This window comes from Phaseolus vulgaris, chromosome 1 (genome assembly GCF_000499845.2).
Source record: "Phaseolus vulgaris cultivar G19833 chromosome 1, P. vulgaris v2.0, whole genome shotgun sequence".
NCBI classification, from domain to species: Eukaryota; Viridiplantae; Streptophyta; class Magnoliopsida; order Fabales; family Fabaceae; genus Phaseolus; species Phaseolus vulgaris.
Window position 1 is genome coordinate 4985287 of NC_023759.2, and position 15962 is coordinate 5001248.

The following is a 15962-nucleotide window of genomic DNA, read 5'->3' on the forward strand; positions in this document are numbered from 1 at the left end:
CTACCAATTCAATATTATTTCTGCCTCAAATTTTCAAATGCATCAGATTTTCAACCTCGATCGGAATTTACCCTAAACAAATTCAAACGAAGCAATGATCACCAATTTCTTAAAAAAGAATGATTCCCTGAAATGAATGAAAAAAGTAATCACAAATTACAAGGATGATGAGAAGTTGATAAGCAAGTTTCTTAAAACCCATGAAACAATTATATTTAACAATCAAGGTCTTGTATACAAGGGGAAGTAGTAGTATCCACCCATCTTTGCCCACAACATGAGAACCTTCACAATTCACCAAATACATTTTCCGTTTTCATTCCAAAGTTAGTTAATTCGTTAATCCCCGCGTCACCCACCCAATTAATCAATCAGTTAATTAATCACCCAATTAATTAATCAATAAAACAAGTAAACAATTAAATTATTATTATTATTATTCGCCAGAATATTCCACCGGCGGCGAGGGCGGCAACCGGGAGCTGAAGTTTCTGAAGGGAATCTCTTCGGGGCTTTCGTTCTCGAAGTTGAGGGCGTAGCTGGAAGGGTCGTAGCTAAAGTCCGCCGACTGTGACTGACGGTGATGGAGGAACTTGCGACTCATGCGGGACTTTAGACTCCGCCCCCTGACACGTGTATGAGGGTCATTCCCGAACTCGGTGCTCGGGGGTGACCTTAGTTTGAACCAGGACGAGGATGACGTGGAACCTGCCGGAGAAATTGGCGTCCTAGGTATGCGTAACTTGCTGTAAAACCCTTCTCCATGTTCCATGGAATCGTTCTGCGCAGTTCCCGAGAAACAGCATAGGGAAGATTTGAACTTCTCCCTCAGAGATTGTTGTCGGTTAATACCACTTTGCATTGTTGCTTTGTTATCAAAAACAATAGCAACAAAATTCAAATTATGGTGAAGAAACACAATACAAGATAGTTTTTTAAGAAAAGATAATTTTTTTATGGTTTTTGCTTTGGATGGGAAAGAGGGTTGTGGGGTTTTGATTTTTGAGATTATTGGGTATATATTTTGGGAATTGTTTGAGTTGGGAAACTCCGAAGAATCCGTGGGATGAACGTGAGTGCGATTTTTCTGTTGAAACTTTGTTGTTTTCTTTTGGGTTTTTCTTTTTCTTTTTTGACTATATTCAGTAAATGGGAGCTCATTTCTAACCCACAATTTTCACCTTTTTGTTGTAAATGTGTAAAAATAAAAGATGGGGTGTTTGAGTTTCTGTTGAAACCTTAAGCTGGTGAAAGATTTGGTTATCTTTGGTTTTTTTATTGTTAAATCTAAGCAGCTCTTTGTGTTTTCGTTTTTTTCACCTTCTCACCAACTCTGTCATAGTATCCTATGTTTTGCTGTATCCCTATAATTTTACCTTTCATTTTTGTAACAGTCTAATTCTACAATTTTTCTAATGGTTCTCTCTCTCACACACATAAATAACTTCTTCTATGTAAATATTGCCCCTTTTCTCATCAAACTTTTCTCTCTTTTTCCTCCTTTTTTTCAAACAAAAAAAAAAAGCATGAAAAAAAGTTCATTCTCTCGTGTTGGTGATATTTTGAGAAACAATAAAGAGAGTAAGAAAGAGTAACATATTTAAGAAAGAAAAAGACAAAGGAAAATAAATTAGAAATTTAAAAAAAAAAGTAAAGTGCACTAGAATTAAGGATAAATTTCTTACGTTTATTTTTAGTTGCATAATATAAATAAATAAAATAATTTAAATTTATTTTTACTAACATTATACATAATCTTATTGATTAACTTACCAAAATCTCTTGGATGTGATTCATTAATGATTTTAGATTAAATAATTTCACTGAGTTATTTATGGTTTATTTGGATGGTTTTTTCAATAAAAAACCTTTATAAATGAATATATAAAAAATCAAATTATAGATTAAAATTAATTTGTGCATAAGATAATTTATAGATTATTTTATATAATTTTTTAAAAATTTTACCTTTAATTTGCACATAAATTAGTTTATATTTTTAATCTTGTATAGTATACTTTTTTTTATTTTATTTTGTAGGTTCTATCCCATGGTATGATTTGTATCCTATATGAGAAAAGCTTTTCATATAATATAGTTTCTTATTTTATTTTGTAGCTTTAAGTAAACAGAATTTTACTCTCCCGCTGAGTAAGTATCGATGTGTGTGTATTAATCATGCATTAACAGTACAATAATTCTATATTATTATATAATCGCAAACTAACAAATAATTTTTAAATGACATTTGTGATAATTATAGTAAAAATTATACTAAGAATGATTTGTGGAAGGTTATGTGATTCAGAAATTTGCATGTGATAGTTTCAAATTACGTTCCTAAGATCGTTTTTTGGCTGTGAAATATGAAATGATGTTGTTAGATAGAGTGCCACCAATGAAGTTCGTTTTCTGTATGGTAATTAAAAATGAAAGAGAAAATGGAAGAGACAAAGGTTTCTAACGTCCAAATCAGTGTGCATTTTGCGGAAAAATAAGTCACATCGTGGATGCATGTTACAAAAACACACCTAAACCAAATATTGGTTCATTTGCAGTCAACACAATGATTTTTTTATGTTATTGAAGAGGTAACAATGTTAAATGTCCATATGTGTGTAACAAAAAGTTATATGGGAATTTAACTGTAATTTTAAATTTAATGTGTACTAAAAATAAAAAAAATTGAGCATCATATAAAAAAATTCTCAAAATTCAAAATTTTGGATATGTTTTATTATTATTGAGACTTGTACCTGAATTTGGTTTGTCATATACCGATTGGTCCGACCCGTCAGGTAACCTAAAGTTAAGATCATCATGATTTTTGGAACTATTATTATAAATCCTACATAATTAGGTTAGTGTAATAACATTAATTTAGATAAAAATATATTATGGGAATCAATCTTATAAATGCACAATTAACGTGATCTTAATAGATAATTAACGTGATTTTAATATGCACAATATCTCGACCTCTTTGAATGCACTGATTTACTTGCACAATATCCCATTTTATATTATATAAATTCTCTGATTATATTACATAATACTCCGATTTATATACATTATATGATATTGAGAGATTTTATTAGAAAATACCATGATATGACACATTAAAACTTGAAACCAGTGTCAAAGATCCAAGCCCATGGAGGCTTATAAATAGATAATCACTCACGGGGAGTAATCTCAACTCGAATTTTGGCACTATATTATATACACAGAATTTGATGTTCTTACTGACTTGAGCTTCAAAGTATTTTCTACAGGTGGAAAGTCCCTCCTCATTCCTTGGAAGCTGAATCACTAGAGCTTAAAGGAAGATCACTCGAAGCCCACCCGAATTCCAACCGATCTCATTTTGACGAGAACAACACTCAAATAAATTATCATCTAAACCTTTTATATAATTTAGTGAGATGAAGCATAAGATATAATAGGTTAGGTGAACATCAAAGAGTATTTTGAAACCTCATATCTCTAGATACTATTAAATAAGAATTAGAGATATAAAAAAAATAATATGTGTAAACTAATTACAAAGTGTGTATATATACACAAATAATTTCTTAGTAAAAAAAACTCAAAATAGTTATATATTAAAAGTTATACTTTATAGTATATTTATCTAATTGTGATTTATTTTATGTGAGTTTTTTATATTAATTTAAGGATATTTGAAATGAAGGTTAAATAAAGTATGATACTTCATTACAAGAAATTTTTTTGAAGCATCAGTCGAAAGTGTGAGTACTTCTACATCCATCAATTTTGCTGCTTAATCCATATGAAATGTGAAGTTAAGTGGTTGGAATGTGAAGGTGAAAAGGTAGAACACTAAAAGTGGTGAATACGTTTGTATAATACTGAGAATCTATCTATTTTTTGGATGTTATTTTTGTAAACTCCAATTGCTCCTTCTTATAACCTATTAAAAGAAAATTGCATACATGTATAGTGGGATAAAATCCATCATTAGCCATGAAACAAAGCTATCAAAATCAAAGTAGTTGTTGATTTTTCAGGAGAAGTAGTAACATTGAGAGAATACAAATCCATAAGTCAATCTTTTCACATGCATCTTCTAAAAAACTTGATCATGAAGAATTCCTTCACTCAATCTAATCAACATCTTAATTCTACAATATCTAGTTACTCTAGTTTTCATGGATTTGTTAGAGTGATGTTGCTTAAGTTGTGAATAATAAGATATTATGATATTTGTTAAGATAGAAATTATATTAATATACTCACATTCGGTATAGAGAGTTATGATGATATTTATTGAATAAAATTTCTCTCTTTCTTTTTATTCTTTTGTTTTTTTTATTTTTACCCTTTGTCTTTTTTATTTCCTAGTATGATGTGAAAGCCAAAATATTAAAAAAATTCAAATATATATTATTTACCATATTCAATGAAGTTATCAATCATGGTCATTGTATGAGTTTGGATCATACAATTCGTAATTATAATGATTAACTTTTTGTATTGCACAATTTGAAAAGAATGTTCTACCAGAAAAATTTTAAATTGTACAATCTACAATTGTAATTTGAACTTCTAAATTATGAAATTTGATTATTTTTAGAATACCCAATTCAAAAAGATACTTATAAACTTTTTATTCTATAATTTTGAATACATTTTCGGATGGTATAATTCATAATTTTTTTCAAAAACGGAAATTCATTTCATAACAAATAGTTTAAAAATATATTTTAGATTGCTTAATTAATCCAAAAGTTATAATTATATTTTTAGATTTTACATTCAATATATATTTTTGAATTGTGTATAGTAGATTTCTAAATTATAATCCCAAATTAAATTTTAGAGTGTGGAATACATAATACATTTTTAAATAAAAAATGCATTTATGATTATACAATTTAAAAATATATTATATGATAAATTTCAACTTTTCTCATATTTCATAATACTGAAAAAAAAATCATGGGATTACATAGAGAATGAGTCCACAAAAATTTGGATATTCAAGGGTACATTAGAATTCAATCCATATAAAAAAAATTACACCAACTTGAATTATATTATTTTAAAATAGTCTATTTGCCTATTTGCACATACTTTTACTAATGGCAAGGTAAAGCACAAAAATTGAAATTAAAAGTAGTTTTTTTAAATTCAAAATATATTTATTTAATTTACTAGTTCTTAATATTTTGATTAGAAGTGTTTGTTAAATTGATCGGAGTAATCGATCAATCAAACTCCATCTGATCAAAATAGATTGACTTAAGTTTTTCATTGTAATTGGAACTTAATTTAATCTCATTAATCTCTTAAAGCTAGATAATAAGTTTTGTGCGATGAATATGAGAGTCAACTTAACAAAAATTATTATCATTATTATTATATATCTATTATTCAATTTATTTCATTATTCTTTGAAGTAAATGTAAGTATTTATGAAATATTAAACTATTTAATTCTTCAAATATTAAATAACAGTTTAAAAAAAATTAAAATTCTAAAAAATTTATTTTAAAATTAGTAGTTTTATCATAATTTAAAACTTGGGCAACAAATTAGTAAAGATCATAGTTTTAATATGTTGGACAAAAGAAATTTAAAGAATCACAATTTAACTCTCTTTTTATATTATTTTTTAAACTATTTCAATTTCATAAGTTGCTTTGCAACTTTTAAAGCCATATATCTTTAATATATTCTAATACAACACTATTATTCTCTTTTTTATTTATAAATTTTATTTAAATATAAAAATATCCGTATCAGAAAAAACTTGTTAATTATGATTGCATAAATATGTTTAATCTTTCTTTGGAGTGTACGTGGGAATATTTGTAAGTCAACGCAGCTCCTTCTTGAAATATAAGGATAACAATAATAATCATACTAAATTATATTTCAAAGAAAAAGTCACTTATTTTTGCCGTTACGCTACCGTAACTTTTTTTTTCTCTTCTATTGAAGTAAAAATAAAAATAAGTAGGAGAAAAAAGTAAAAAAAATAAATAAATTATAAAATATATACATTTGTCCGAGAAGAAAATAATGTGAAAATGAAAAGAATTTTGATATTTTAAAAATTTATTAAAATTAAATAATTATATAATTACAAAGTTTCTCATTTAGTTAGTATTGAGAAAGATTGAGAGAATGATAATTTTGAAAAATATCAATTTTTTTACATTTTTCACTCTTCTATTTTTATATATGAGTTTAAAATAAAATATGTGGAATCCAATGAAAAATAACATATTTCTTTATTATAGAATATGAGAAATTTTTTTGCGACTTCTTTTTCAACATAAATCACTTTTGATTTTATATTTTTTCTTTAAATCAATGGAGCTTAAATAAATGATGTTAATGTGAAATGTTGAGAAGGAAGATGTGAGCAATGAAGATGATTTGGCGTTGAAGCAGCAACTAGACCTTTACGTGGAGAAGGTTGCACTGGAGAGCATGAGTCAAGAAATTCAAACTTCCACGACCCTTGTGATTTCCGTTACTAAGTAATTACACTATCTAAATTTATAAAAATTAAAAATATAAAAAATTAAATAAACAAACAAAAAAGAAAGACATGTTAAGAAACACAATTTTTTTTTTAAAAAAAATAGTGCTAACAAGCACAAGTTCAAAAAAAATAAATAAAAAAATTATAAAACATTAGATGTACTTCATGCAAGATTAAATGTCATTCTCCATTTTAAGTAACATCCCGATAATTCACATCTATACTGGATGGGACTCAAACCCAAGTCCTTCCAGTGCCCAGGGGAAGAATTACCAAACAAGTTCTTTGATCATATTATCATTTTTATTATACTTATTATTATTAACATAATTTATACATATTAATATAATTATTATTATGAATAATAAAATAAATTATATTCATATTATTAATATTATTCATATTATTAATATTTATTAATATTATTCATATAATTAATATTATTACTAATATTATTATTATAATTAAAATTATTATAAATATTATCATTAATATTATTATTGTAATTAAAATTATTTTAAATATTATTATAAATACTAGCGGGAACACAGGCGCTATCCGCATTTCTTATTTTTTCATTTATATATATTTATGTTTAATATTAAAATTTGAATAAATAATATTATAATTTGCACATTTATCTTAACTAGGGATGGCAAAGCGGGGCGGGCCGTGCGGGCCGGCCCGCGGCCCGCAGGTAAAAAACGCGGGGCGGGATGATCTTTTCAACCCGCTAACCCGCATTAGCCCGCAACCCGCGCGGGCCAGTAGCGGGGCGGGGCGGGCTGGCTTGCAAACCCGCAAGAAAAAAATATTGGCACTTAGTAGCAACAGGGCAACCTAACTGGGTCATGCCAATTAAATTGATTTCAAACACGATAAAGGAGCAAGACACCAGTTAGAGAAGGAGAAGTAAACAGAGGGTATTTTAGAAGTTACCCATGACCAAGCCTTCAATTGAGCCAAAAGTTATCTTATTTTTATTGTATTATTTTTATGAAAAATTAATTAATTAATTGTCATTGTTTTAATATATGCAGGGGAAGATTATAATTATGAAAAAATGGATGAAGGTTCTACTAAGGTGGCATCCAATGTTATTGAAATGGAAGAATGTCAATAATGTTTATGTTTAATGTTTTTGAATTAATGTTTATGTTTAATGTTTTGGAATTAGGTATTTTTAATGTTTTGGAAGTGAAAAAATAGTGATATTTGATATTTATCTTAATGTTTTGATGTTTGACTATATTTGAAAAGGAAGGAAAAAAAATTAGGTTTAATAATAACAAATATATAGGTTTAATTTGACAATTTTTTAATAACAAAATGTAAAAAAATAAATATTTAATTTAAAAAAAAAACGCGGGCTGGCCCGCATTTGCGGGCCAGCTCTTATGCGGGGCGGGCCAACCCGTCCCGCATTTTTGCGGGCCAAGTGCGGGGCGGGCCAATGCGGGGCGGGCTGGCCCGCTTTGCCATCCCTAATCTTAACAATATAAATTTATAGTATATTATAAATAAAAAATGACATTATCATTATTATGTAAAATTATTATACTTTGTGTGAATTGGCTTAACCAATGTGAGTAATTGATCATCATTCTAAGTGTTTTATTCTTTACAAATTTTATTTCCTAAGAATGTCACACACATTAACCACTTTTGCAATTCAAAACTGTTCATCTTCTCCAGTATTTTCACTAATATTTTTCTTTCTCTCAAATTTGAAGAGACATTCTTCTTTCTATACAAGAGTTTGAAAAGTAACCACTTTTTCAATTCAAAACAGTCTTCAACCTCTATTTCAATTTAAAATTGTTCCTCCACATATATTACAATGTCCATAATATAATCAAATATTTATATAAGGATAAAATAGGGAAAAAATTAAGAGTTGTTAAAGAGGAGAATCCCTTGATTCTTAATGAGTAAAGAAATTGAAGTTATTAATTTATAAAATAAACTAAACATCTCTATTGGAAAAAATAAAATTAAATGTATACATTAAAGAAATAGGAAAAGCAAAATAAGATAAATAAAAGAGATGAAATATGAAGAAAATTAACAATACACATTTCAGAATCTAAAAATTAGAGTTTTTGAAGCATTGAGGAGATGGAATACATGGTGAAGTGGCTGTGATGAAATGTGAAGAGGAACATTTTAGAATTTCAAAATTAGAATTTTGAGGAGGCGGGAGACATAGTGGCAACCAAGGAAGACTGTGTGCGCTTGCATTTAGATGTTGGAAGGGTCAACAATGAAGGTGTTTGCTCACGCTGAGCATCAAAGCTTGGAACTTCTCGATTTCTTCTTCTTTATCCCCTTCTTCCTCTTGTGCTTGAGAAATATGAAAGAAAACGCACCAAAATTGAATTTGTTGAAGGAATACCAAAATTGAATTTGCGCGCACTTGGGACTCTGTAGAAAGAATATCAAATAGCATTAGACAATAGTTTTTAAGATATTTCTATATTCTTCATCTCTCATAGTTTTCTTATATATAATTTTTTTTGCCTAAAAAAAGTAACCGTGCATAAACTCACATTTCACCCCTCTCCCTCCACTCTTCCTTATCAATCTCTCCACTCTCCTGCCCATTAAGTGAAGTGAAAACAAATAAAATAAAATTTTAAAATTAAAAAACGCTTATTTAATAAAGAAGAATATTAGTTTTAAAACAGAAAAGTAACCAATTTCTCCACTCACCTGCCCATGAGAACAAATAAAATAAAATTTTAAAATTAAAAAACGTTTATTTAATAAAGAAGAATATTAGTTTAAAAGATAAAAGTAACCCATTTCTCCACTTAAGTGAGAACAAAAATAAAAATAGATTAATGTACCAATCTCTCCACTTTTCTCAGTTAAGTAGTGAGAACAAATAAAATTAAATTAAAAAAATTAAAAAACTGTTTTATTAACTTTTAAAATTATAAAATGTCCAAATAACCAAAATAAATTGATAAAACAAAATATTAAGTAAGGATAAAATAGAAAAACAATTTAGAGTATGTTTCTTTTTTCAGTATTTTTTATTTTTCAAAAACAATTTCTCTTAATAACATTAAAATGATAAGTTAAAGAGTATACAGGTAAAGAGTAGGTTAATAAAATAGTGGAGAGCGGTAATTAAAAGTTACATATGGTAAAGAGAATGAATGAATTTTCAAAATTTAAAATTCAAAATTGCTATTTGAATTCAAAACCGTTGCGTTTTTGACATGAAATGGATATCTCCATACCCTTTAGACTTATTTTTTTTTTTAATGAAATAATGAAATATGGCAAAATATATACCTAAAACAGGTTCGCGTAAAAACGTACGTATTGGTTCGCGGAATCATACGCGTAAAATACCAAAAGGAATTATTCAGGTTCAAGCTAGTTTCAACAATACTATTGTAACTATTACAGATGTACGAGGTCGGGTGATTTCTTGGTCCTCCGCTGGTACTTGTGGATTCAAGGGTACACGAAGGGGAACACCTTTTGCCGCTCAAACTGCAGCAGGAAATGCTATTCGAACAGTATCGGATCAAGGTATGCAACGAGCAGAAATCATGATCAAAGGGCCTGGTCTCGGAAGAGATGCAACATTAAGGGCTATTCGTAGAAGTGGTATACTCTTAAATTTTATACGAGATGTAACTCCTATGCCACATAATGGATGTAGGTCTCCTAAAAAAGACGTGTATAAAACTAAAAATAAACATGAAAAATATTTCAAGAGAAATAAACAAGTCAAGAGTTTGATCAAAATAATAGATTACTATGGTTCAAGAGAAATTAAGAGTCTCTACTCGGACACTACAATGGAGATGTGTTGAATCAAGAATAGACAGTAAGCGTCTTTATTATGGACGCTTTATTCTGTCCCCACTTATGAAAGGTCAAGCCGATACAATAGGCATTGCAATCCGAAGAATTTTACTCGGAGAAATAGAGGGAACATGTATATTCTACCATAATAGGTATTGAAGAATCAGTCCATGAAATTTTAATGAATTTGAAAGAAATTGTATTGAAAAGTAATATGTATGGAATACAAGACGCATCGATTTCTTTCAAAGGTCCTGGATATATAACCGCTCAAGACATCATTTTACCACCCTCGGTGGAAATCGTTATAATAGACCACATATAGCCAACGTAACAAAATAATTAAATAGAATTTGAGTTTAATATTTTTTTATAATTTTTAATATTTTATTCAGGGTAAAAATATATGTATTTGGTAATAGTTAAAATTTATTTAAAACTACAAACTCAACCGAACAAATAATTAAATAGAAAATCGGTTTCTTAAATCAATTTTAATAAAAAATAAGTATCAGTTTAAATCAGAAAAGTAACGTACCAAATCTCCACTCTCCTGCGTGGTCCACAAAATATTACAAATATCTTTAATTTTATTTAATAGACAAGATCTTTTAAACAGAAAAGTAACTAATCAATCTCTCCACTCTCTCCCCTCTCTCTCCATTCTCTCCACTCTCCAATTAAAATTAAAAAAATTATTTTATTAATTTTTGAAATTATAAAACGTCCTAATAACCAAAATAAATTAATACAATAAATTATTAAGTAAGGATAAAATGGAAAAAAAATTAAGAGCAGTTAATAGGAGAATAAGAAATGACACAATGACCATAGTACAATAATAAAATTAAATATTATAAATATTATTATAAATATTATTAATATTATTATGAATATTATTAATATTAATATTATTATGAATATTATTAATATTATTATGAATATTATTATGAATATTATTATAATATTATATTTATATTATTAATATTATATTCATATTATTAATATTATATTCATATTATTAATATTAATATTGTTAATAATAATAAGTATAATAAAAATCATAATCATACTAAAACATTTGCTTGGTGTAGTGGTTAAATTTTCTTTGATTTATCTGAAGGAACTTGGCTTTGAATCTCATTCATTGTACATTTTATATTTTGGTGCCAAAATTTACATACGGATTTTGATCCGTATGTAATTCGCGTTTTTCTTGTAGTGATCACAATACTATGTTAGATAACTTTTTACTCCAAACGAAGTAGAAACAACTATCGTAAAAAGCATATAACTGAACCATAATAAGTTGTGTTAGGATGGTTGTAGAAACAAAACAATTTTTGTTCGATATAGACTTATGTTTTGTGGTGGATAATTTGGATAGACAAAAGACGAAAGCATTCCTTGCAACACGGTAATAAGCTTAAATAATGTTTTCATTAGGTACAAGTTAAAGCTTTGTGTGTACTTTTTGTTTGATGAATATTTCACTCATAAGATAAAGTGAAAATTACAAATCATCTTTTATATAAAATATTTGTGTCTTACATTATTTAATGTTTTTATGTTTCTCCCTTCATTTCGACAAACTCTTAAAAAAACTACGTGATGAACTTTTTTCTAACTAAACATATAATAAATATACAACTCAAGAAATTATATATATATATATATATATATATTAAATATTAAAAAAACGTTATTTTAAGAGGGAAAATAAATAAATAAAGTGTTCTTCAAATCATACTAAAAGTTTAATAAATATTTTGCATGTTACACCTATCCTAAAATTTATAAAGGATGAATTAAAATGTATATTTTCGAAAAGAAAGGTTCAAAAATATAAAAATATATAATTAATCACTTTAATTTCAAAAGTTCATTAACAATAGTTAAAACTAATAGTTTATTTATAGCATTTAAAATAATGATTAATTTACGTAGTATAGGTTGTATACCTTAATTCAATAAAGCTAATTATATTTCTTAATTTTACATTAATTATTTGAATAATTATGATTCTTTTAATTTGTTTGCCCTCTAATTTTTTACACTAAATTAGAAAGTTGTTTTAATTACCGATATTTCTAATCGTCTTAGTTGTTATATCGGGAAACAGTTTAGGGACATGCTAATATGTAAAATTAAAAGTACATTTAAATTTATTTTAAAAAACAAGTTATGTTTTCTTAGAAATTTTAAAAAATGCTTCTAATTTGAATAACTCTTAAATGCAATCTCAATTATGTAATCCAACATAACTAACTATATCGCATAAATAGGAGTTATGTAGTTGAGTTACATCCAAAGTTGAGTTAGATCCAAAAGCCTAAATTTGAATGCATAGAAATTAAAGTTTTAAAATATACACCTAATTAGTTAATGCAAGTGAAAAAATTGTTAAAAGAGATGGTGACTCTGATGGCGATGGTTGACCATATGTAGTCACTTTGCCAACAACAACAGCATAATCTAAACAAAATAGAAGAACATAAAAGATATACATTTTCTTCTTCTTTTTCTTCTTATTATTATTACAATTATTATTATTATTATTATTGATGGAAAGAGAAAAATGAAAAAGATAAATTGGAGAAGACTTTTTGGAGTTTAATTTGATTTCATCAGAACAACTGGACACAGAAGAGAAGAAATATGACCAAGCCGCCTCTGATGTCAAATCCAACTACTCTCTATTCTCTATAATTGTGAAGAAAGATTCTTCTTTCTGCTTCTGCTTTCTACATTTGAAACAAAGGGAAATCAAATTAGAAAATGGGGTGTGGCAATTTGTTCTTCACAATTCTGATAACTTTCTCAGTGGCTCTGATAACATACAACATCATCATCTCAGCCAATGCCCCTCTTAAGCAGGACTTCCCTGGCCCTTCTCGCCCTTCCATTTCGGTGGATCCCCTTATCAAGATGCCACTGCGCAGATCATCCTCTGAAAAGAAGAGGCTTTTTCACACTGCAGTCACTGCCTCTGACTCTGTCTACAACACGTGGCAGTGCAGAGTGATGTACTTTTGGTACAACAAATTCAAGGATGCACCCCAATCTGGGATGGGAGGGTTCACTCGGATCCTTCACTCTGGGAAGCCTGACCAGTTCATGGATGAGATCCCCACCTTTGTTGCTCAGCCTTTACCTGCTGGGATGGATCAGGTTTTGCTTTGCTTCTTAATTCTCTTGCTTCTTGCACAATTATGCTTTGTGGGTTGGGTGTTCTGTGCTGCGTTTCTCTACTGTTACTGTGGATGTAATTGTTCTAAAGTTGAAAAAAAAATTAATTTTTATATGGGGGGTTCAATTTCTGAATGATTAAAAAATCGTATGAATTTTGTCGGAATGGTAAACACTGTAAAAAAGTTTTGAACTGTTGTCCTACAAAATGGTAATATGTTGACTTTTTGTTTTTGTAATTTCAAGTGATATTTTGTTAGTTAGTTTAGGTTGGGTTGTGTTTCTGTACCACAATGACTGTGATTATTCAGAACAAAGAAAGAAAGAAAATGTTCATATGGGTGCTTTAATTTCTAAACGATTGCACTTATTCTGTTAGAGATCTTGTATTAACCCAATGATATAAATAAAATAGCGTATATAAGCAGGGACAGTTATTATGCCTTAACTAACTTTTGGGATGGAGTTTGACTCAAATTCAAAATTATAAGATTTCATGGTTTCTCCCAGTGATTGTTGACGAGTCTAAATTCAAATTTATTTCTGAAATGGGAAAAAATAGCTGCTGGAAATGCAATCATAGTTGCTCCAGATGTGGATTATGAAATGCTAGTTCCTACCATAAAAATGGTTTGAATAATTGAAGGACTAAAAACATCAATTTAAGTCAATGACTGATATGTAAGTAAGGTATCAAAATCAGTAGTTTATTCCTTATTCTTGTGAATTCTTACACATCTTCACTCTGTAACAGGGATACATTGTCCTTAATAGACCATGGGCCTTTGTGCAGTGGCTTCAAAAGGCAGACATTAAAGAAGAGTATGAGCTGCTTAACTTTAAAGTTCTACATTCAAGACTGCGATAATTTTCTCTTTTTCTCTCTTGGGAATTTGGTTTTGACTTTTGTTTGCACTGTATATCAGTTACATATTGATGTCAGAGCCAGATCATATAATTGTCAAACCTATACCCAACTTAGCCACAGATGGGCTAGGAGCTGCATTCCCTTTCTTCTACATTGAGCCTAAGAAGTATGAAACAGTACTAAGAAAGTACTTCCCTGAGGAAAAGGGACCAATAACTAATATTGATCCAATTGGGAATTCACCAGTTATTGTTGGGAAGGTACCTGTCAATTAGTTTTCTGTGATACTAATGAATACTCTTGATTTGGTGCCACTTTATAAATTTTGTGTGGATGAATGTTAGGAATTCCTTAAGAAGATTTCTCCCACTTGGATGAATGTTTCCCTGGCAATGAAAAAGGATCCTGAAACTGATAAAGCTTTTGGATGGGTGCTTGAAATGTAATTTTATTGTTTTCCTTCTCTTATTCAGGTTATCCTTTCTTAAACTTACAACAATGTGACCTTTTTATGTTTTTATTTTGTATCGTTGACTTAGGTATGCTTATGCTGTTGCATCTGCTCTTCATGGTGTTCGTAACATATTACACAAGGACTTCATGATTCAGGTTCAATAAGGTTCTTTCTTTAATATTTTTTCTACGACCAGTATTCCTAAGCAAATTATACAAGGACCTTTGGTGTCTGTCCATTACTAGTAGCTGAGGAAAATGAGTATATTTGAGAATGTCCAGTAAAGGTTATTAAAAACTAAAGTCTTTTTTTGTCTATTCTTCGTTCCTTTTAATTTCATAATTTTTCAATAAAACGCACAATTCATCGAAAGCTCTCTATCGTCAAATTGCTAACAATTGTTTGTTTATTATGCGTTTCAGCCTCCGTGGGACAAAGAAATTGGCAAGGCATACATAATTCACTATACATATGGTTGTGACTATAACATGAAGGTACATTTCTATTCTGATGCGATCTGAAAAATAAGGGAAAAGACGAAAAAGAAGTGAAACTAATAAAGAAAAAGTACATCTTAATTTCTATTTTATTGCTTAGAGTTGTGACTCAATGTATATTTAGGGTGAGCTGACTTATGGAAAGATTGGAGAGTGGAGGTTTGATAAAAGATCTTATGATAAAGTTGTCCCCCCGAAAAATCTGACAATGCCTCCACCTGGTGTTCCAGAAAGTGTGGTATGTAATTTCACCTTATGCGCCTCTTGAGACATCTTCTTTCAATGTTTTCACGATTATCCGGAGAATTTTAACATTCAGCTCTATAACCCTAACAGGTGACTCTCGTAAAAATGGTGAACGAAGCCACAGCAAGTATTCCGAATTGGTAGTGGTAGGGACTACTGGTGGTTACAAATTACAATCATTGGAGATTGCATTGTACACTCCACTTCTTGTGTATTTATCTAATTTTTCGTACATAGTTGGGGCTGTGCTTCAAACATGGGAATTTGTCACGTGTGGTTTCACGGAATGCTTGCGTTCAGCTGCTGCTAACTATTTGTTTACAATGAAAATTTTCTTCACTTTAATTTCATTAAAACCTGAAGGCG

The 15962-nt window shown here is 28.9% G+C and overlaps 1 protein-coding gene across 1 annotated transcript; it reads left to right on the forward strand.

The window, feature by feature from the left end:
* The first annotated feature begins 12814 nt into the window (after window positions 1–12814).
* LOC137813290 (hydroxyproline O-arabinosyltransferase 1) lies at window positions 12815–15952 on the forward strand. Its single transcript, XM_068615415.1, has 8 exons — window positions 12815–13513; window positions 14286–14353; window positions 14458–14659; window positions 14744–14841; window positions 14939–15008; window positions 15276–15347; window positions 15475–15588; window positions 15687–15952. Exons 1-8 carry the CDS (start codon window positions 13121–13123, stop codon window positions 15738–15740), a joined length of 1071 nt encoding a protein of 356 aa, XP_068471516.1. The 5' UTR covers window positions 12815–13120; the 3' UTR covers window positions 15741–15952.
* Window positions 15953–15962: the final 10 nt, after the last annotated feature.